We start from the raw sequence: 23,555 nt of genomic DNA on the forward strand, positions 1-23,555 counted from the left end.
GTTTTCCATGTCGACCTATTGACCATGTCGACCAATAGTGGTTGACCTAATGACCGTATCCCATTATTGCCCAACGTTAAAGAATAAACGCAGGATCCACCGATTGCTATAGTATTGTGTGCAGAGTATCCATACATGTAATTTATTAAACAAAACACGTCTTCGGCTGGGCATATTTTATCCAATTATCTGGGTGATCTGCCCGATATTGTGAGACCAATTATCGATGGGACAAAATTAATCGTCCAGCATGTTCGATAGATCCGGTAATTGTGTGTCCGCATCAGGCAGGGCATGCACTGATGCGCCGACCAACATTTCCCCTGTTCCGCCATAGGGGTGGAATGGGGAAATGTCTCAGCCCCAGGGGAAGAATGCACATCATGGCCATATAAAAAGGGAAAGATATACTAAGCTTAGGAAAGTGATAAAGAGGGGAGAGATAAAGTACCAATCAGCTCCTAACTGCAATGTTACAGGCTGTGTTTGAAAAATGACAGGAGCTGATTGGTTGGTAGTTTATCTCTCTACACTTTATCACTCTCTTAGTACATCTGCCCCACAGTGTGAGATCTCTCACAGGTAAGGAAAGGGGGAATATCTCCCCCCAGGGGAGGAGCACAGATATTGTGCCCATATACACGGAGATATCTCACATGGCCACAATACATGCAGGTGTCAGATAAAATGGGTCTTAGAGCTTGGACTTGGACCACTGCGACTTGTCTGGGAATGCGCCAGAGGGTGGCGGTCCTTACCGAAATCACGTACACCTGAACAAGCCCTTCTCAATGTAAAATAAAGGCATGAACAAGTAAAAATGTATTCTTCAGCATGATTAACTCTGAAAAAAACTGTATCAGCATCTGAGTTCACTTTGGTCCTAGAAGTATAGTGTTTTTCTAACCCCTTCTTAGGAGTATATTCAATAAGTGTTGGATCCATTCCGACAAATGCATGTCGGAATGGATCCAAGGGCTATTCAACGACTGTCGGATTTGGCCGTTCCTGGTGTCCTTCCCTGCTGCTCTGACAGCGGCAGCGGGGAAAGCTGACTGCGGCGGCCGGCGTAGTATGCTTACAGCGGCGGCCTGCGGGGGGAGCCGACAGCGGCGGCCTGCGGGGGGAGCCGACAGCGGCGGCCTGCGGGGGGAGCCGACAGCGGCGGCCGCAGCTGGGGGACATATCTGCGGGGGGAGGCGCTGCCGGGAGTGAGGAGCCTGGCCGGGTGGGGGGGCACCCTACTCAAACCGACTTTTTTTAAAGTCGGATTGAGATTGCCGGAAAGGGGGCCAAAACCTGCCTGATTCGGCCCCGTTTCCGATAGAAGCACGCGGATCGGCGCCTATTCCGCCGACCCACGTGTTTTCCGACAGGTCGGGAAAAAAAACTGCCCTCTTTGAATAGGTGGGTACCCCTTCCGACAGAAATCTGTCGGAAGCTGCCGTCTTACCGACAAGATGGCAGCTTCCGACAGCTATTGAATATGGCCAATAATGCTTATAAGGCCAGACGTCTGCCTAGAGCTTGGAGGGGCAGCACTGAAAGAGTTAAAGGGTGGAAACACTTGCACACGCCTGGAAAGAATATAAAGGTGCACATATATTTTTTAGCATTCAACACTCATTAAAAGCATTCTTTGACAAATATTTTACTGATTGTTTCAACAAAACAACGAAGCCTGCATTCTGGTTCATTTTCATTTACAAAACATTTAAAAATGCTCAATGCAAAGTACCACTAAACAAAAAGGAATACAGCAACATCTACCTAGGGAAACATGACATTACAGTACCAGCCAGGTGTTAAAGGGCAACTCCAGCCAAAATGATACTTTTACCCAGCATTCCACTTTTACAACTAGTTGAGCTGTTGGCGAGCCACAACAGGATGCGGCTGCAATTTGGGAAAACATGCACTCCTTTCCAGTAATGTAACACTACTGATACTGGCCACCGGTAAAAGTGAGCGTTTAAACATTGCTTTGTGGTTTTGTATACTGGGTGCTCATTGGAGTAGGGAGAATGTTGGGTATAAATTGGAGTCACCCTTTAAACTAGGAATGGCGATCTACAAATCCACCAACACAGAACCCCAAATAAAGTTACGGTTCAAAATCTAGGTCTTCTATTACATCCTGCACATGGCTTTAATAACAAGACTTAGTGCCAATGCCAAAGAAACTTAAATAGGATGGGATGCAAAACAAGGTTTGAAGAAAAGAAGAAAAAAAAAAAAACATTTTACAAATGTATCTATATCATATTAAAAACATCTTTTTTGTGTGTGTTTTTGTTTTACTTCTTCTGAGATTAAAAAAGGAGGGTCATTAAAAACCGCCCTGTAAACGTTTGAACATTTCTGCGAGAAAGACCTGTAACGGTATTGGATTCTCAGCTGCGTATGTCAATCTAGAAAAAGCATTGTATTGGTAGTCCACAGGGGAACTTCATTTATCCTACAATAAAACTGAAAGTTTGTGTCTTGCGTTCACAAGGCGCCCTCTTAGTTCTGCTGCCTGCGTTTCGCCGATCTCATCTTTTCAAAGCGGGATTCCATTTCTTCCAAAACTCGTGGAGTGTATCGGACCACCAGCTTTACCTTCCCTTGGGCAGCTTTCAGTAGTTCGACCGCTTTCTCGTGATGCTCCCCCTCAACGCTCTGTACAGGAAACAGTAAGTGTTGTGTGACTCAGTAACAGCTGTACCTCACAGATCATACAGAACAAAAAAGCTCCCCAGAAGAAAACAGCTGCCTTTCGATGATGATGCTCTAGACCACAGGTTCTCAAACTCGGTCCTCAGAATCCCACACAGTTCATGTTTTGCAGGTCACCTGTAGATTTTTAAAATGCGACAGTTGGTGATACACTGTGTAGCTGCTGGGTGACCTGGAAAACGTGAACTGTGTGGGGTCCTGAGGACAGAGTTTGAGAACCACTGCTCTAGACTTTCCCTACAGGGCTCATAACATGTTGTACAACTTAAAATTACACTCAGGGGGTGTACAATCCAGAGGTTGGCAAAGCATGCTCCTGAACATCTAGTGCCCAGGTGATCTGCAATACTGGGTGACACTGCAAGTGGAACAAATTGCTGCCCAGCAGATTATTACACCAACAGGCTCCTCAAATCGCTTTGAGGCTGATCCATAGGCTCCATACTGTACCTAAGCCACCTACAAGGTAACCTTTTAGTCATAGCCATCATTACAATCTATGCATAGATGCATCAGAAAGAAGACTGATCTCTCCTCCGTACGCATAACTCAACACAGCTCGTAATTCAGCCTAAACTCACAATTCTGCCCTGATTAAAGTTAGGCTACTGTATATGTAAATGCCAGTTAAGCCAATAAAGTCACAAGTGGAGTTTTTACTGAGATGTTTACGATTCTGAACTGGCTTTAGATAGATGCCTGCACTCAGATACAAATTGCAAGGTCCGTCTGCAAAATGGGCATGCATGTAACACTGAATCAACCCCTGAGTGTGTAAACTTTTAAGAAGTGTCTTCATCTATATATCAGAGTACATCTTGGCATTGTCCTGGATGGTGGCTTGGCACTTAAACATCAGATATCAGCCACAATCAAATCCTCATTCTTTCACCTGAGGAACATAGCCAGAATCAAGCACTTAATTCCCTCAGATGATATGCCAAAAGTCATACATGCATTTGTATCATCTCGATTAGACTACCGCAATGCCCTCTACCTTGGTCTCCCAGCAAAAGAATTGCAACGCTTACAGCTGGTGCCAAACACAGCTCCCAGGCTGTTAACCAACCAGCCCCGTTCTAGCCACATAACACCCATCCTCTACTCCCTTCACTGGCTGCCTGTAAGATGGCGAATCATCTTCAAGATTGGCTTACTGAGTTTCAAAGCACTACATGACAAGGGCCCAAGGTACCTGAAACAGCTTCTGACCCCATACTGCCCCACTCGATTACTGCGATCTGTAGATGAAGGACTTTTAGCAGTACCTAGAATCTACCGTAATTCATCTGGGGGTCGAGCTTTTAGTCATGTGGCTCCGACTCTATGGAACTCACTTCCCCGCACAGTGCGAGAGGCCCCAACTATAGAATCCTTCAAAAGTAGACTCAAGACTTTCCTGTTTACTCAAGCATTTCCATAATGTCCCTTTTAGTATCTTCATGCTTCTGTATTTTATGAAAATGTACTTCATTATTTTCTGTACTATATTATGCTATGTATCTGTTAAGCGCCTTGAGTCCTATTGGAGAAAGAGCGCTATATAAATAAAATTATTATTATTATCTGGGTGCACTAAAATAATTCAAGATTTGTATTAGCCTGTTTTATCCTCAGACACTATGATCTAGAAAAGCAAAAGAATAAACAGATGGAGATGGAGATGGAGATGGATGATGAGGAGGAGGAGGAAGAGGAAGAAGAAGATATCTGTTGGAAACTATAAGACCTTGAATCAAATCTGGATCTATATATGTGTGCAGAGCTTTCTCTATAAAATATATATATACATATATATATATATATACATACATACATATATATATATATATATATATATATACACACACACACACACACACACACATACTCTCCGACTAGTAACAACTAAACCAAAATCATCAATTATGTTTATTTGTGGCCTGATTAGGATACTGGAGACATTGCATTGGGAACCAGTGCAATGATTTGAAGAGCGACACCATAAGTGAAAGAGGAAGACCAGTATCACCACAGCATTTAGAAAATATTGTACAAGGCAGAATATATGGGTGAAGTGAAGGCCAAACAGGAGGAGGCGGAAGTTGTCATAGTGTTCATGAAGAGAATTGTGTCCATAGTCCTCCCGAGAATATCCCTCACAAGTACATTTTCCTGCATAGACCCTCAGTTTTGGACAATAGCCTTCTCCAAACCAATTCAGTTATGTGGTGTTTCCTCTATTCCTTTATGATAGTTAAAGTCACAGTGCTCCAAGTGTCTTCACATTCGGTGAAATCTACTTATGCACTTCTCTTCATTATTGCTATTTAAGCATTTCCTCAGACTTGCTTTGCATGCGATATGTTCTTTGTGATGCTCTAACCAACTGTGTGACCTCTTATAGTCCAGTATATTTTTTTAAATCTACGGACACACTTTAATTGTATACATAAGTTCTCCGATCTACTATGTGACCTCTGAAGGCAATTAATTGCACAAGGGATTATCCCTATTATCCAGATGTCTGCTTACAATAGGAGCCTTTATAAAATTCAGTGTTGGGGATGTATGGCCAGAACATAATCTAATTCCGCCTCCACCAGCAACACACACACACTAGGGACAAAATTTACTAAGTGCCAGTTTCGGTGTCATTTGGAAACCAGAGTCAATAGACGGCATTTACAAGTAGTGGATTTGGCGTCTAAACTGAATCTGCAGTCGATCTGCGGCAGTTTGCAAATGACAATCCGCGGTGCTGTGTTCTATTTGGTGGCGGTCTCTACTGAAATCACTAAAGATTATAAAATAGTCTATTCCAGTGGATCTCAAACTGTGTGCTGTGACACCTTGGGGTGCCTCAGTACACTTTCAGGGGTGCCTTGGATTTGTGATCCAGGACCAATTCAAATTATTTATGGTCAATGTAATAGGCAAAACCAGTGCTGATGGCTGTCAATCATAAACTATGTGAACAAACAGAAGCAAATCCTGTCCCCCACCACATAACTGAACCGAATAATGACATATAAACATAAATTAACTTAATATCTCTTTCAAAATTTCTTAATAAGAAACTTTTGGCCTAGGGGTGCCGTGAAAAAAATTCTGATACTCTAATTCAGGGGTGGCCAACCAGTCAGAGGCAAAGAGCCAGAAAAGATCTGTAGTGAAGGGTAAGAGCCACTATTATGCGTGTAGTTAAGTGTAAGAGCCTCTATCATGTCTCAAAGCCACACCCCATTTTTGTGCGCACACCTTTTGGTATGACGTTTGTAGGAGTATGAACTTGTGTCATAACCCTGTTTTTAGTCATGTTGTACAGTGCCACATACACATAATGGCCCTTTACACTGCCACATACATATAAAAATGCCAAAAAATGGGTGCCTCCACAGTGCCAGATACATATATGTCCCCCACAGTGCCAGATACACATATGTCCCCACAGTGCCAGGTACACATATGCCCCCACAGTGCCAGGTACACATATGTCCCCACAGTGCCAGGTACACATACGTCCCCACAGTGCCAGGTACATATATGTCCACACAGTGCCAGGTACACATATGTCCCCACAGTGCCAGGTACATATATGTCCCCACAGTGCCAGGAACACATATGTCCACACAGTGCCAGGTACACATATGTCCCCACAGTGCCAGGTACACATATGTCCCCACAGTGCCAGGTACACATACGTCCCCACAGTGCCAGGTACATATATGTCCACACAGTGCCAGGTACACATATGTCCCCACAGTGCCAGGTACATATATGTCCCCACAGTGCCAGGAACACATATGTCCACACAGTGCCAGGTACACATATGTCCCCACAGTGCCAGGTACATATATGCCCCAAGTGCCAGATACACGTCTCCACAGTGTCAGATATCCCCAGTGCCAGATACACGTCCCCACAGTGTGCTCCTCGTGCTGCTGCTCTGCTCCTCTGCTGTTTGTGTCCTCAGTAAAATCAGCAGATTGCAAAACCACAGCAAAACCGCCACAAAGCTGCTGGGGTTTGCAATATGCCATTTAGTTACTTTTGCTCTGGGAAAACTTCATCCAGAAACCAAATAATCAATCAAAATATTTTGGTCATTCAAGAAGAGACATGCACCCAGAGGAAGCAAAAATCTCAGTGTTGCACAAAAATGTGCCAGCATGTGCCACACAGACAATTTCCTATTTAAATCACATGCGAGTGGCCAAACTTATTCAGTCACTAATGAATTTGTTGCACGAGCAGGTTGGCAGCTTGACTTTTTTGTTCGCAATCAACGTTATCTTCAAAAAATTGTCTCCCCACTTATTTTTATTTTTGTAAACCAATACTTCCCTGCTGTATCCAGAAGAACAAGGGGAGGTCAATGCCTGCTATCCGTGGAGACAACTCACCCCAGCATAACAGCAACTGACATGTCCCTCGGGTGTTAACAGGTAAACATAATTTAATTATGATATTGAACCTCTGCTGTGACGAATGTGTTTACACTCCCAATAAACAGATATTAGTTCTGGTTATTGCAGAGCTTTCCCTTGTATCGTGGAAAAACAAAGTAAGAATGAGTTGCTTCCTTACCACACCATTCACAGACAGCAGCTGGTCTCCACGCTTCAGTCCTCCGTGTCGGTCCGCTATCCCTCCTGGGATAATACGAGAAATATAGATGGGAGAGTTTTGTTCTTTCCCACCCATTATGTTGAATCCTAGTCCTTCTTCTGTTTTGGGGAGTTCTACAACCCTGGGGTGGGAATGACCTTCACTTGCAGCAAAAGCAGCCACTGTAGCCTATGAAACAAAAGTCAGACTTGTAGCACTGCAGAGAGAGGACTCACAGATAAACAGTTTGTAACACACTGGACCTGAAAACAATACGGTAGTCTAGCTAGGATGAGACTGAATGGGGCCCAGACATGTGACACTATCAGCCTAAAATCTGCAGTGGCTTTAAGTTCCTCCCGAATTTCCAGAGCAATTACATTAAATACAGCATGCTTGCTGGAGCCGGGTGGACACTGCCGTGAGGTCGGGCGGCTGTGTGACATCCTTCTGCAGCGCTACTGTAGCGATGATCTCCTCTGGCTGCCGGCGGCTGGCCCTCGCTGGTCTTTGAAAAAGTCAAATTGAGATGGGATAGAATAGGGGTTGTCGGATCCATTCCTGACAAATGCATGTCGGAATGGATCCGACGCAAATTGAATATATCCCATAATGTGATACCTGTGAGTAAAACAACCAAAACTACAATGTATGTAACTTAGTGTTCATTCTAGAACCCTGCACCTGCCACATCCTGCGCAGTTCCTCATTCCTGCCTGGGGTGTGTCGCTCTTTGCTCTGGTACCGGAGATAGAGACCGGAGTGTGCTAGAAGCCCCAGAGCAGAGACCAGCACCCCAGGGAAAAGAAACTGCAGGTGCAGCGTGCTAGAATAAACACTATGCAATATAATATTGTAGATATAAAAAGGATTATATGACTAATGATAAACATGACTCAGTGCAGTTTGTATTAAAGAACAAGACTTAGAGGAAGATGTATCACACCTTCGAGAGAGAGAGAGAGAGAGAGAGAGAGAGAGAGAGAGAGAAAGTGGAGAAGTATCCCATGGAAACCAATCAATGATAACTATAATTTTATATACTGTGCTAGAAAATTGATCGTTAGAAGCTAATAAGTTACAATGGGCAACATCGCTCCTTTAAAATACTGTATCAGGCTGGCCGACCTGTGGTTCTACAGCTGTTGTAAAACTACACACCCCAGCATGCTCTGCCACAATTTTAGCATTCTCCAATAGCAACTGTGGCAGGGCATGTTGGGTTATGAAGTTTCTCAACAGGTGGAGAGCCACAGGTTGGCCAGGCTTGTACTATATCATCACACTGAATAAAAATAATGAGATTTATGGTAAGAACTTACCGTTGTTAAATCTCTTTCTGCGAGGTACACTGGGCTCCACAAGGAAATACATCGGGGTGTAGAGTAGGATCTTGATCCGAGGCACCAACAGGCTCAAAGCTTTAGCCTGTTCCCAAGATGCACAGCGCCGCCTCCTCTATAACCCCACCTCCATGCCAGAGAGCTCAGTTTAGTTAACCAGCCCAATGCAGTAGCAGGTACCAGAGACGACAAACGCTCGTAGCCAATTTCACCACACACTCACCACAGGAGAGGGTGTCAGCTGCTATGCCAATACCAACCCAAAAAAGCTAAGTGCGTCAGAGTGGGCGCCTTGTGGAGCCCAGTGTACCTTGCAGAAAGAGATTTAACAACGGTAAGTTCTTACCATAAATCTTGTTTTCTGCTACGGGGTACACTGGGCTCCACAAGGAAATACATCGGGGATGTCCCAAAGCAGTTCCTCACGGGAGGGCACGCACTGTAGCGGGCACAAGAACCCGGCGTCCAAAGGAAGCATCCTAGGAAGCGGCGGTATCAAAGGCATAGAACCTAATGAACGTGTTCCTCGAGGACCACGTAGCCGCCTTGCACAATTGTTCAAGGGTCGCACCATGGTAGGCCGCCCAAGAAGGTCCAGCCGACTGAGTAGAATGGGCTTTGATGGTAGCAGGAACCGGACGATCGGCCTGTACATAAGCATGTGCAATCACCATTCTAATCCTTCTGGCCAATGTCTGCTTAGAAGCAGGCCAGCCATGTTTGTGAAAATCAAGCACAAAAAGAGAATCTGATTTCCTAACGGAGGAAGTTCTCTTCACATAGATATGGAGAGCCCGTACCACATCCAAAGACCGCTCTTTGGAAGACAACTCAGGAGAATTAAAGGCTGGAACCACAATCTTCTGGTTAAGGTGGAAAAAAGACACCACCTTGGGTAAATAACCTGGGCATGTCCGAAGAACCGCCCGGTCACGGTGAAAAATTAGATAGGAGGACTTATAGGATAAGGCACCCAAGTCCAAGACCCTTCGAGCTGAAGCAATAGCCAGCAAAAACAACACCTTAAGGGAAAGCCACTTAAGGTCAGCAGAGGTAAGAGGCTCAAACGGAGACTCTTGTAAGGCCTCCAAGACCACCGACAGATCCCAAGGGGCCACAGGTGGCACATAAGGAAGCTGAATCCTCAGCACACCCTGAGTGAATGTATGGACATCAGACAGGGTAGCGATCTCTCTCTGAAACCAAACCGACAAGGCCGAGATGTGAACCTTGAGTGAGGCCAGACGCAGGCCTAAGTCCAGGCCCTTTTGTAGAAAGGCCAATAGTTTGGCCATACTAAACTTGAAAACGTCATGATTGCGAGACGCACACCAAGTAAAGTAAGCATTCCAGACCCTATGGTATATCCGAGCAGAAGCCTGCTTACGGGCCTTCAACATAGTTTGAACAACCGCCTCAGAAAAACCCTTGGCCCTCAGGACAGAAGCTTCAAGAGCCATGCAGTCAAAGCCAGACGGGCCAAATACTGGTAAACACAAGGGCCCTGAACGAGGAGGTCTGGTCGTTGTGGAAGTAGAAGGGAACGATCCAACAAGAGGCCCTGTAGATCGGAGAACCAGTGCCGCCTGGGCCACGCTGGAGCGACTAGAAGTAGGTTTCCTCCTTCTCGCTTGTACTTCCGTATTACTCTGGGCAGGAGGGACACTGGAGGGAACACATATGGCAGCCGAAAGTTCCACAGGATTGATAGAGCATCCACAAACGCTGCTTGAGAATCCCTTGTCCTTGCTCCAAAGACCGGAACCTTGTGATTGTGTCGAGACACCATCAGGTCCACATCTGGGAGACCCCACTTATCCACGAGAAGTTGAAACACCTCCGGATGTAGGCTCCATTCTCCGGCGTGCACGTCCTGACGACTGAGATAGTCCGCCTCCCAGTTCAGAACGCCCGGAATGAACACTGCTGATATGGCCGGCAAATGGCGTTCTGCCCACTGAAGAATCCTCGATACTTCCCTCATTGCCATGCGGCTTCGAGTGCTGCCCTGATGATTGATGTACGCCACCGTGGTGGCGTTGTCTGATTGTACTTGAACAGGTCTGTTCTGTATCAGATGCTGGGCCATTGTCAATACATTGAACACTGCCCGCAGTTCCAGAATGTTTATCGGGAGTAGAGACTCCTCCTCGGTCCACCGACCCTGGAGACAGTGTTGTTCCAACACCGCACCCCAACCTCGCAGACTGGCATCCGTCGTCAACAGGACCCAGTCGGATATGCAAAAGGGATGGCTCCTGCCCAATCGTTGGGCCTGAAGCCACCAGCTCAGTGACAGACGGACGGACCTCCAGAGATAGGGAGATCATGTGAGATCTTAACCGGTGAGGCAGACCGTTCCACTTGGACAGAATCAACTTCTGTAGAGGGTGAGAATGGAATTGAACATACTCCACCATGTCGAAAGCCGACACCATGAGACCTAGCACTTGCATTGCCGAATGAATAGACACTTGCGGACGAGATAGGAAGCATTGAATCTTGTCCCGGAGCTTCAGGACTTTCTCCTGAGACAGGAAAAACCGCTGGTTGTGGGTGTCCAATAACGCTCCCAGGTGTACCATGCTCTGAGCCGGAACCAGGGAGGATTTCATCCAGTTGATCAGCCACCCGTGGGCTTCCATGCACTGGATTGTCAAATCGAGATGACATAGGAGAAGAGCTGGGGAACTCGCCAGGATTAACAAATCGTCTAGGTATGGTAGTATCCTGACCCCTTGATGGCGTAGCGCGGTCATCATGACCGCCATAACTTTGGTGAAGACTCGCAGAGCAGTTGTCAAACCAAAAGGTAACATCCGAAATTGGTAATGAAGGTTGCCCACTGCAAACCGCAGGTACTGCTTATGTGATACCGCAATAGGAATATGTAGGTAGGCATCCTGTATGTCCAGGGAGACCATATAGTCCCCAGGCTCCATGGCCAGAACAATAGAGTGCAGCGTTTCCATACAGAACTTGGAAATTTGCACATGCTTGTTCAAGGACTTCAGATTGAGAATGGGCCGCGAGGACCCGTTCGGTTTCAAGACTAGAAACAGCGGTGAATAGAACCCCTTGCCCCTCTTTGCCAGAGGCACCTGTACCACCACTCCTGTGGACAGGAGGGAATGTACCACCGAGTGCAACGTGTTTGCTTTTGCCGGATCCTGAGGCATATCTGTTAAGCAAAACTGATGAGGGGGGCGATTCTTGAAGGGTATGGCGTAACCTCGAGCAACGACTTCCCTCACCCAGGTATCTGAAGTGGTCTTCAACCATTCCTGGGTAATACCTAGAAGTTGGCCCCCCACCCTGGGATCCCCCATGGGGAGGCCCGCCCCATCATGCGACAGGCTTATCAGTTTTTGAAGCTGGCTGACGGGCGGCCCAAGCACGCTTCGGTCTGGGCTGGGCAGGTCTGGAAGAACGGGCTTGCTTTGGGTACGCCTGACTTTTTGCTTTACCTGGAGTACGAAAGTGCCGAGGGAAAGTACTTTTAGCCTTCTATGCGGAAGGAGCCGTACTAGGCAGGCAGGCTGTTTTAGCTGTAGCCAGGTCAGCCACAATCTTATCGAGATTTTCTCCAAAGAGAATGTCTCCCTTGAAAGGAAGAACCTCCAGGGTTTTTCTGGAATCCAAATCCACCGACCAGGATTTCAACCAAAGGATACGTCTGGCCAAAACGGATGCAGTAGCAGCCTTGGCCGCAAGCAACCCGGCATCGGAGGCCGCCTCCTTAAGGTACAGAGAAGCCGTGGCAATATACGAGACACATTGTCGAGCATGCTCAGAAACATCAGAAGGCAGTTCCACCTCAAGTTCCTGAGCCCACGCCTCAACAGCTTCAGCAGTCCAAGTCGCTGCAATAGTTGGCCTTTGAACAGCCCCAGACAGGGTATAAATTACTTTTAAACAGCTCTCCACCCAATGATCCGTCGGTTCCTTCAGAGAGGTAACGGTAGTTATGGGCAGGGCAGAGGAAACAACCATACGCGCCACATGAGAATCTACAGGCGGAGGGGTTTCATAACTTTTATACACCTCCGCAGAGAGAGGATAGCGAGCCAACAGTCTCTTATTCGGTGTAAACTTTGTCCCCGGATTTTCCCTGGATTCCTGACGTATGTCAATCAGGTGTTTAGAGTAGGGTAGAACCTGCTTAACAACCTTCTTACGCTTAAACCCATCAGGTTTTTTGGAGACTGTCTCAGGCTCAGAGTCATCAGCCACCTGAAGAATGAGCCGTATCGCCTCAATTAAATCCGGGACATCCACGGACGATTTCCCCTCCCCATCTGAAACATCAGCGTCAGTGTCCGAGGGGTCAGTATAAGCACCGTCCTCCTCAGAGGACGTATCAGTTAAGGCCGCAGATCGGGAGGAGACAATGGCCGTTTTAGAAGACGACTTAGTCTTATGCGGGCGAGAGTGACCCTTAGATTTGGACATGGATCGGTTCAAATGCTGTAACTGTGTGGAAAACTCATCCGCCCATGGCGGGTTCACAGCGGGGACCATAATCTGTGATAGCGGCACAGGTGGTCCCACAGGGGGCGTTAATTTAGTTACAAGCGTGTTTAACAATGTGGAAAATGTAGCCCAAGGTGGATCTTGAGTTGCCCCGAGCGCTACTGACCCACTGGGGGGCAGGGAAGCCCCTGAGCCTGAACTCTCAGCTGCTAAATTATCCTCCATGCCGTCAGTGGCCTCACTACCACGCAGTGTGGGAGAGGCCCCAACGTCGTTGCCACGTGAAGCAGACATAATGCGCACAGTAATGGGCAACCCGGTACAAAAAGATATTTTTAATTTTGTAGCAGCACTATACCTAATAAGAACTCTCAGAGAAACAGCCGAAGCTGGCACAGACCGAGTGTTCAATAGGAATAGAACATATGGTGACTATAATTCACAAGAAAATATACTCCAGTAGCATATCTTGTGAAACAAACCTATATTATCAGAAAAAAACCTGAAACATTTGGCCCCCACAGGTATAGTAATATAGGAATAGCACGCTGAGTGAAATACCCTGCAATAAGGCAACCACACAGCAGCTACATGCACACACACGTATATAGTCACAAGCGTACCATGCAGAAATTATGTACCATAAACTGCACTGGACTAGCAATACAAAGTAATACTCAGTATGGCTATATGTGATAATAATAGATATAACAAATGCAGTAGGCACTGGATGTATATCACAGGGTGTTTGTACCACACAACCCTGACAGTATGCACTCTTTCTTAACTAACAGTCCCTATTCCTATGATGGACAGATAAGCTTTTATAATTTTAAATCTTGTACGTGTGTTGTCTAGCCGTTTTTATGTTATTGTTCATTAAATCTGTATTTTATGTTGTGAAGTCTGAGCTACAGATTACATTTTATTGGGAATAAGCAAGTTCCCTAATTTCTTGCCCTATATTGCAAATGACATCATTTTAATCCATGAACGATACACACTATGTTTGCTGTTCTTTTCTTTTTACATGTTAATCTTAAATGATGAACATCGGCTGGAAGTTCTCACTTACCAGATAAGTGTCCAAGGCCATAACTTCACCCACCTGAGTATTTCCGTTATAATTATTACACTCATTAGCGCTTATTTTCTCCACTACCTATTTTTATCTATGTGTACACCATACACTGATCTTGTATTATGAGCTGCTACTCTTAAAAGGGTTAAAGAGTGTTCTTTATAACTTCCACTGCACGTCTGTACTACAGCGCCTAGGTTTCTGCTTATATATATATATATATATATATATATATATATATATATATATATATATATATATACACATACACACACATAATGTATTTTCGAGATGATACATTTAAAATAACACCACCTTTGGATTTCAATAATAATGTAATGAAATCCTGTTATTACTGTGTTCATGTGGCTTTTAAATACTTTCCCCTGTCAACCACAAGGTGCTACACGTGTAGCTTCACCCATAATTGCAACCCATAATCTTTTGTTAGGCTGGAAACCGGAAAACTATTCTTGAACTGCAGGTCTCCCAAGGTTATGAGGCGATTGCCTGCAGGAAAACTGATAATGTTATTGTTTAAGAAGAGAAATGCTTATTAAAAAACAACTGAAACACCAGTCAGGCCAATGTATAAGTATCAGGTTTAATGTTTTGGTGACATGTCTCAGACTCCTGGGGATTTAATTTACTAAACGCTGGCTTTTTGCCCAAGTTACCAGCAAGGTAAAATGCCTGATGGAGGGCAATCATTTTCCGCTGCTTCATATAAAAGGTGCCCATACACTAGTGCGATTTTTGAATTCTATTTGATAATAGATAATCTATAGGGAATATAGGTCACGTGATATTTTCTGTTAACAAAAAGAATGTTTTAACATAAAGCACGTATAGATGGTGCTGCTTGCTGATTCAATGTACATACAGGTATGAGGACTTTGGAAAGAGAGAAAGGAATCAACTTCGTAACAGCAGCACTCTTTCCCTTCCACAAGAAATTAATATTTTTCTTTTTAATTACAACATGAATACTTTATTGATAAACCGAATAAAATCTAGAAGAAAGTTCAATACCCATATGTGATATGTGTTTCTTTAATATTAGCACATATGATGTATTATTTTCTTTCTTCAATAAATGTTTACTGATTTATAACAAATTAAAGAAAACAGCATACATTTGATCGGTAGTACCAGAAATTACAATCCAATGAACGAGGCAATGACAAATAGACGGAAGCGTTATACCCATAGATGAAGATTGAATGCCTATAAGAATATATCAGTACCTTCAGTCAAGCCAAACATCACTCGGTTATAATCTGTTTAAACATTGCATTACGTTACAAAAACATGAAAAGAAAAGAGGACAGAAGAGAAAGCAGGAGAGAAGAAATAGGGAATCAGAGAGAGGGGAAGGGGGGGGGGACGACAGTGTGGTCTTTCCTTTGTCCACTCGGACCAAAGAGCAAAAATGTAGGCACCAAACTCTGCATAACGATAAGTCCGGTAGATTCTAGAAGTAGAAGTCAGTGTGAAGGGCTCACGTTCAAGACACTAATGTCGGGTATGTCTGTGGGGACTTGAACTCCAACCAGGGGGACCAAATAGACGTGAATCTCCGATGGCTATCCTGAGTTACTCGCAATTCCTACATGGACATATACCAGTCCATTCTAGCAACCCATTCCTTCACAGTAGGTGGTGTAGTAGAACGCCAGTGAGTCGGAATGACCGCTTTAGCAGCACTATTCAGAAACTTCAATAACGAGAGTTTTTGTAGGTTGACAGGGGACATGTAATCAAGTTGAGAAGCCAGAAGGCAGGCTCGGAGGGAACCTCCGGACCCACAATCAGCCTCGAAATTGCGGTAACTTTGTTCCAGAAGGGGCGAAGAGAACAACAGTCCCACCAGATATGCATCGGAGATCCCGTGCCGTTTTTGCATCTCCAGCACGTGTCCGGTACGTCAGGAAACATTTTGGCCAATGTTTGGGGGCACCTGTACCATCGTGATAAGACTCTGAATTGTTTTTCAATGACTGAATAACTAGTAGAGCTTACAAAAGGTGGCTTGAAAACTTTTTTTCGTCATCCTCTGATAATTCAAACTGAAGGTTACGACCCCAGTCCCTGGTATATTTGGGGAGATCTGGGAAACTATTCTTAATCAGAGATCGATAACATATTGAGAGAAAATGCGTCGGGCGAGATGAGTTCGAGCACATGGTCTCGAAGGCCGTCAAAGATCTAATCAGATTTGGACGGATATTACTTCCCAAGGCAAAGTGCTTCAGCTGGAGGTATTTCCAGATCGCCGATGGAGGGAGACTCCATTTCGATTGCATCGAAGGGAAGGGGATAATCTCACCACGCTCCACCAGCTGGTCGACAAGCTCCACCCCCATTAGTTTCCAAGAGTCAAACCCCCGTCCTGAGACAGCCGGAGGAAAATCTGGGTTATAAAATAGTGGAGTCAGAGGAGAGTGTTTGGAGGAAATGTGCGGGAGAATTCTGAGTCTATTCCAGCGTAAGAGTGTAGGGCCAATGGTGGGGTGTGCAATAATGGGTATCTTTGAGCGCCATGGATAGTAAGCTATGGGAGCGGATAAAGCTGCATCCTCTATAAGTACCCATTGTTTGGTGTCGTGTGAGCTTGACCATTCCATAATCCTATGGAGTACTATAGCATCATACTATAGTGAGAAATGTGGTAGCTGGAGACCACCCATGTGTTTACGGCGGAAAAGTATGGCATGTTGGAAACGAGGCCTTTTGTCACCCCAAACAAAATCCCTGACTAAATTGTGCAAGTCCCGGAACCAAGTTTTGGGAATGGAGATTGAGAGCGCCTGGAGGAGATAGAGGACCCTGGCCAAAACGTTCATTTTAATTACACTGAGCCTTCCCAACCAGGAAAGTTTCCTGTTGCCCCAGTCCCGGAACGTAATGTGGCGAGTCATTTTTTAAAGTTCGCATCAAAAAGGCGTGTAAGATCCTTATTCAAAATGACCTCCAAGTATTTAAAGCTAGAGGGATGCCAGTGGAAAGGGAAAGATTGTTTAAGGTCGTCAAAGGCCTGGGAGGGCGCCGATACAGTCACTGCCACTGACTTAGAAAGAATAATTTTAAAATCCGATAAGGCGCCAAATCTATTAAATTCGGACATCAGGTTGGGGACAGAAACCACCGGGTTCGAAATGACAGCTAACAGGTCATCCGCAAAAGTGCAAGTTTATATTCTCTGTCCCCCACCGTGAGCATATGATGTATTATATGTCCCCCTTATATATAGGGGTCATGCAGAGACAAAATATAAAATTTGACAGAAATAGAATAACGTGTAGAAAACAAAATAAAGAAACATTGTTTAGTGTAAATAAAATGTGATTTAAAAGGAAATGCTTGTGCACTGTCTTTTATTCTGTGTAATAATGTATACCTGTGTTGTTTCAGATTTCGAAGCTTCGTTTAAGCGAAATGCGTATAGGCATCGCTGTGCACTGTCTGTACTGTCATAATAGGAAATGTTTAATCCTGTGTTTTCAGTAATAGTTTGCTGTTAAGAATGTAGCAAGTGAGATCAACGCTAGCAATATAGATGTGATTAGGTGAATATAAACCTCCACATGCAATGCCATGATTCCTACATAATTATCCAGCCTATAATTAGAGTTCTCTTACAGAACAGTGACTTTATAAAGCTACTGTGTATCCATCCATTCATATGTAAAATACTGACACTTGTGGGGTAGAGTTTCCTGATTACATGAATCTGAGATTGAGCCGTTAGCAACATAGCTACTTATATGTGAAAACATTGGTGAATTCACAATAAAAACTCAAATGTGAGAGAATAAGCCATAAAGTGGTATTAAAGTGTACACCCATGTTATTCAACATAATATCACCTTGTGATATATAGATATATACATATACATATATATACATATACATATATATATGTATGAACACAGTAGCGGATCTTGCTACGGCCACGCAGGATTTTTGCCCGGGGCACCGCCTTCCGGAGGGAGCCACCGCCGTGGCAAGATCCGCTACTGGTGGTGCCCCCCGGTGCTGTGCGGTGCACAATGATGGCATCGCGCACCGCACGGCATTGTGGGACCGGCACATAGGCGGTAGCGGTCATAATTGACCTCTAGTGTCTATGCTGTGCTATGGGGGTCTCTCCCATAGATCCGAAGAGCGGCGCAGCCAGCCGGAGACGGAGGACAGCAGCGGTCTGGAAACAGGAGCGGGGATTTTAAGTATGGGGTTTTTTTTTGGGGGTGATCAGTGCTACTGGGGGCACAACTGCTGAGGGCACAGCTACAGGGGGCATAACTGGCCATGCCCCTTCTTTGAAGCCACGCCTAGATCCGGCCCTGTATGAACATGCAGTAGAAAGTACTGTTATCTGGATATATGAGGAAGGAACAACACAACAGCAATTAAGTCTGCTTTATATCTATCTAAAATATGTAAGGAAAACAGGCATTTATTTTTGCACAATCCCTAGGTTTAACGTGTATCAACAGCTGGAATTATCCAGCATATAGAAACTAATAGCTGGTTCAATAGTTGGAATTATCCAGCATATAGAAACCAAGAATATACCTGATATTGCAGTGTTGTTAGAAACGTCTCTATTTCGCTACAGGAGAGTAACAAATGTAACATTTAAAACTACTGAATGATGAATTCATAAATATCAGGCACAATATTGTTACATTTGTAACCTTCACTAGACATCACTGCTCAAAATAATCTAGTGATCATTCAAAAGAAGAACAATAAATCTGAAACATCACAGGTATAAATTATTACACAGAATAAAAGACAGTGCACACGCATTTTCTTTTAAATCACATTTTATTTACACGAAACTATTATTCTTTATTTTGTTTTCTACACGTTATTCTATTTCTATCAAATTTTATATTTCACTCTGCATGACCCCTATATAAGGGGGACATATAATACATCATATGTGATAATATTAAAGAAACACAGATCACATATGGGTATTGAACTTTCTTCTAGATTTTATACGGTTTATCAATAAAGTATTCATGTTGTAATTAAAACTAAAAATATTTTTTTCTTGTGGAAGGGAAAGAGTGCTGCTGTTACGAAGTTGATTCCTTTCTCTCTTTTCAAAGTCCTCACTAGTGCGATTTTGCCAGATTTCCTCAGATGCCGATAAATCGGATGAAAACTGGTAAAATCGCATGTGCTTTACCTCCGATCCGTGGTCCAGTGAGCATCGGATCGGAGCCCCAATATCGGAAGTACTGCACTATAGATATATCGGATCCCGCAGGCATGGCTGGGAACGCATACGATACATCGTATACAAAAGAATTGTATGCAATCCTGCCGCCTGGGAAGCTGCCGGGCGGTTCAAGGGAAATCTTATGCGACTTCTCCCTCGGAGTAGTTGCAGAAGTGTATGGCCTCCTTTACAAAGAACATTGTATCTACAATATAAGATCTTGGGAGGTTTTTCATGTACACGTTTGTAAATGTCAAAAAATCCTTTTTGTATTTTAGATCAATTCGTACCAACGTTTAAGCCCCGTTTAATCCATACAGCCTTAAAAAGATATGCCAATCGGTAGAAAAAAAATAATGAAAAACATACTGCCATCCAGTGGTGAATTAACAATATGACCGCTGTTGTTCTTGTCCTCTTAATATGGTTTCATAACATCACTCAGTTTACTTAACATTGACAATGAGTTGTTAAACAGCACCATGTGGTGTTATAGTTACTAATGAGAAAATGTCACGGCATCAGCAGAGGCGAGTTGTGCAATGCACCACAGTAGCTAGACCAGCAAACATGTGAGGGGGGCGCGGAATATTTGGGAACACACAAACAGGGGTGTATCTAGGGGTCTGAGCGCCCCTGGCAAAGTAAGGAACTGGCGCCCCCCACCCAGGGACACAAAGGGGGGAGTTACAGATAGGCTGAGGTCAGGGACACTGAGAGGGAATTACGGGGAGGGTGTGGGCAGGGACACTGAGGAGGAATTATGGGAAGGGTGCGGGCAGGGACACAGGAAATTACAGGAGTGTAAGGGCAGGGTCACTGAGGGGGCAGTTACAAGGATGGTGCAGGCAGGAACACTGAGGGGATATACTGTATCCACTCATACATACAGTTAAAAAACCCTCTCTAGGTGTGATGGCAGTACATGTCTAAGCAAATTCAGTTGACAAGGTGTGCTGGGACTTGTAGTCTCAACAGAGTTGGACAGGCAGTCACTGGTCTAGATACCTCTCCATACAGAGCTCTTTGTAAGCTGTGATCCAGACTGACAGGATAGACCATACAGTGCAGCTACGGTACCGCAGAAAATGTACAGGTATGCTCATGCTGCACTGCTGACTGGTGCTGATTGTAGTGGCTGGTGCTTGGTGACAGACCGCGTGGGACCAATGAGAAGGGGAGCGGATGAGGAAGAGGAAGTGCCTCGCCCCTCCCCCATACCTGGAAGTGCCTCACTCCCCGGCTATATTCACCATCATTGTGACTGTAGTCACAGAGAGTGTCAGAGTGCAATACGCTTCTGAGAGTCCGGCAGTGGATGAGCACTGCTAAGGGATGTAGTAAGAACTACTATGTCATTCTACACCCTGGCGCAGGTAGCACTGCCGGGCAGCGCCCCCTCCTTGGCCGGCGCCCCTGGCAAGTGCCATCCTGGCCAATAGGAAGATACACCCCTGCACACAAAGATGGACCTGGCCCTCACAGTACAGTAACAGTAGCTCCATAAGAATCCCTGCTTATTAGACACTAGGGGGGGGGGCAAAGTTAAACTCAAAACAGTTTATTTTAAACTGAATGAGTCAAACATATCTTCCCACTATTTTATATTGTTTGTATTCAAAAAAGTCTTTTATAATAACAACATTATCTATCAGTGCACAGTAGGCTTTAATCCACAGCACTATTCATTTATCCAAAGATACAGTATGTGTCCAGATTATATAAATGAAAACATCATGCTAAGCCCCTGCATTTAACAGCATATGACGTATGTTTAAACCAACAGACTGCAAACGTATATAGAGGTTTGCTATCTTCATGTGGATCTAACATAGGGGCAGATGTATTAAGCCTGGAGACAGCATAAGGAAGTGATAAACCAGTGATAAGTGTAAGGTGATAAACGCACCAGCCATTCAGCTCCTAACTGTTAATTTACATATTGGAGCTGATTGGCTGGTGCATTTATCACTGGTTTATCACTTCCTTATGCCTTCTCCAGATTAATACATCTGTCCCATAGTCTGAAAACCATTCAAAAAACATGTCAGCACAGAGTTTCATTAAACTAAATTACTATCATTGTGCTGGTTGTTACGACTTACTGAAAACTTCTACACAGAAAGTAATATGTAGATAGTGACAGCACAGTGGCACGTGAGCGGTTCTACTATCCAGTCTGGAAGAACATGTTAGTGGAATAGTAGGTAAGCCGATAGGTTTGCATTTACCAACATGGTGCAGAGAGAACTCTACTGAAATAGGCTACTGGAAGCAGAGGATGTATGGAAATAAAACATTTACATGGAAAGGGTCATTGCTCTATGAGTATTTTACCTTAGCAGTGGCATTGGCTCGCACTTCTGGGGTGCTATTGATATCCACTGTCTCATAGACATGTTCATAGACCTTGATAAAACAAAAACAAGAAATATAAACACAAATCTTCATAAATTAGAACAAACAAAAACTTTGCTATTCAGCATAGATCTATAAATTAAAATGTTATTGCAAAGGCTGGATTATGTGACCCTTCTGTGGATGACATTCAGAAGTTGCTTGCTGAATGCTGCCATGTTTCTGTAAAAACTCATCCCATGTACCCAAGTCAGTGACATCTGACTAACGTACTTTGGGTCTTATTCAGGTTGGATCGCAACTGTAAAGCTGCTCTTAGTTTTGCATTACGATCCTTATGAATGCAAATGCAAGACACGGTAAATCTGACCTTACTCAGACTTGCAGTTGCAGAGGGTGCTAGCGACGCCAGGGAAACTGCAACAGCATCACAGTACTTGACCTCGCCACTCCCGGAAAACAGGGGCAACAAGCCCCCAGTTACTACAACGCCGGCTGCCTCCGCCCTCCCCGCATTGGGTCTTTGCTTGTTTATTGACGGAGTGCCGCCTCTGGAATAATAAGATTTTACTCACCGGTAAATCTATTTCTCGTAGTCCGTAGTGGATGCTGGGGACTCCGTAAGGACCATGGGGAATAGCGGCTCCGCAAGAGACTGGGCACAGCTAAGAAAGAATTAGGACTACCTGGTGTGCACTGGCTCCTCCCACTATGACCCTCCTCCAGACTTCAGTAAGGATACGGTGCCCGGAAGAGCTGACACAATAAGGAAAGGATTTTGAATCCCGGGTAAGACTCATACCAGCCACACCAATCACACCGTATAACTCGTGATATTATACCCAGTTAACAGTATGAACATAACAGAGCCTCTCAACAGATGGCTCAACAATAACCCTTTTAGTTAACAATAACTATACACAAGTATTGCAGACAGTCCGCACTTGGGACGGGCGCCCAGCATCCACTACGGACTACGAGAAATAGATTTACCGGTGAGTAAAATCTTATTTTCTCTAACGTCCTACTGGATGCTGGGGACTCCGTAAGGACCATGGGGATTATACCAAAGCTCCCAAACGGGCGGGAGAGTGCGGATGACTCTGCAGCACCGAATGAGAGAACTCAAGGTCCTCCTCAGCCAGGGTATCAAATTTGTAGAATTTTGCAAACGTGTTTGCCCCTGACCAAGTAGCAGCTCGGCAAAGTTGTAAAGCCGAGACCCCTCGGGCAGCCGCCCAAGAAGAGCCCACTTTCCTCGTGGAATGGGCTTTTACAGATTTAGGCTGTGGCAGGCCAGCCACAGAATGCGCAAGCTGAATTGTGCTACAAATCCAGCGAGCAATAGTCTGCTTTGAAGCAGGAGCACCCATCTTGTTTGGTGCATACAGGATAAATAGCGAGTCAGTCTTCCTGACTCCAGCCATCCTGGAAACATAAATTTTCAAGGCCCTGACTACGTCCAGTAACTTGGAGTCCTCCAAGTCCCTAGTAGCCGCAGGCACCACGATAGGTTGGTTCAAGTGAAAAGCTGATACCACCTTAGGAAGAAATTGGGGACGAGTCCTCAATTCTGCCCTATCCATATGGAAAATCAAATAGGGGCTTTTACATGACAAAGCCGCCAATTCTGACACACGCCTTGCCGAAGCCAAGGCCAAAAGCATGACCACTTTCCACGTGAGATATTTTAAATCCACGGTTTTGAGTGGCTCAGACCAATGTGACTTTAGGAAACCCAACACCACGTTGAGGT

The 23,555-nt window shown here is 44.8% G+C and overlaps 1 protein-coding gene across 2 annotated transcripts in view; it reads right to left on the reverse strand.

Annotated features, from left to right (window-relative positions):
• Nucleotides 1-1,635: 1,635 nt before the first annotated feature.
• Nucleotides 1,636-23,555, reverse strand: part of LIN7C (lin-7 homolog C, crumbs cell polarity complex component) — a 298,049-nt gene continuing 276,129 nt past the window's right edge. For both annotated transcript variants that reach the window (XM_063944412.1, XM_063944413.1), the window contains 3 exons: nucleotides 21,779-21,850; nucleotides 7,288-7,497; nucleotides 1,636-2,661 (listed from right to left, as the gene is read on the reverse strand). In XM_063944412.1, the coding sequence (XP_063800482.1) occupies nucleotides 2,506-2,661; nucleotides 7,288-7,497; nucleotides 21,779-21,850 (438 nt within the window). In that variant the 3' untranslated portion in view covers nucleotides 1,636-2,505. The remainder of the gene's footprint in view (nucleotides 2,662-7,287; nucleotides 7,498-21,778; nucleotides 21,851-23,555) is intronic.

This window comes from Pseudophryne corroboree, chromosome 11 (assembly GCF_028390025.1).
Source record: "Pseudophryne corroboree isolate aPseCor3 chromosome 11, aPseCor3.hap2, whole genome shotgun sequence".
NCBI lineage: Eukaryota > Metazoa > Chordata > Amphibia > Anura > Myobatrachidae > Pseudophryne > Pseudophryne corroboree.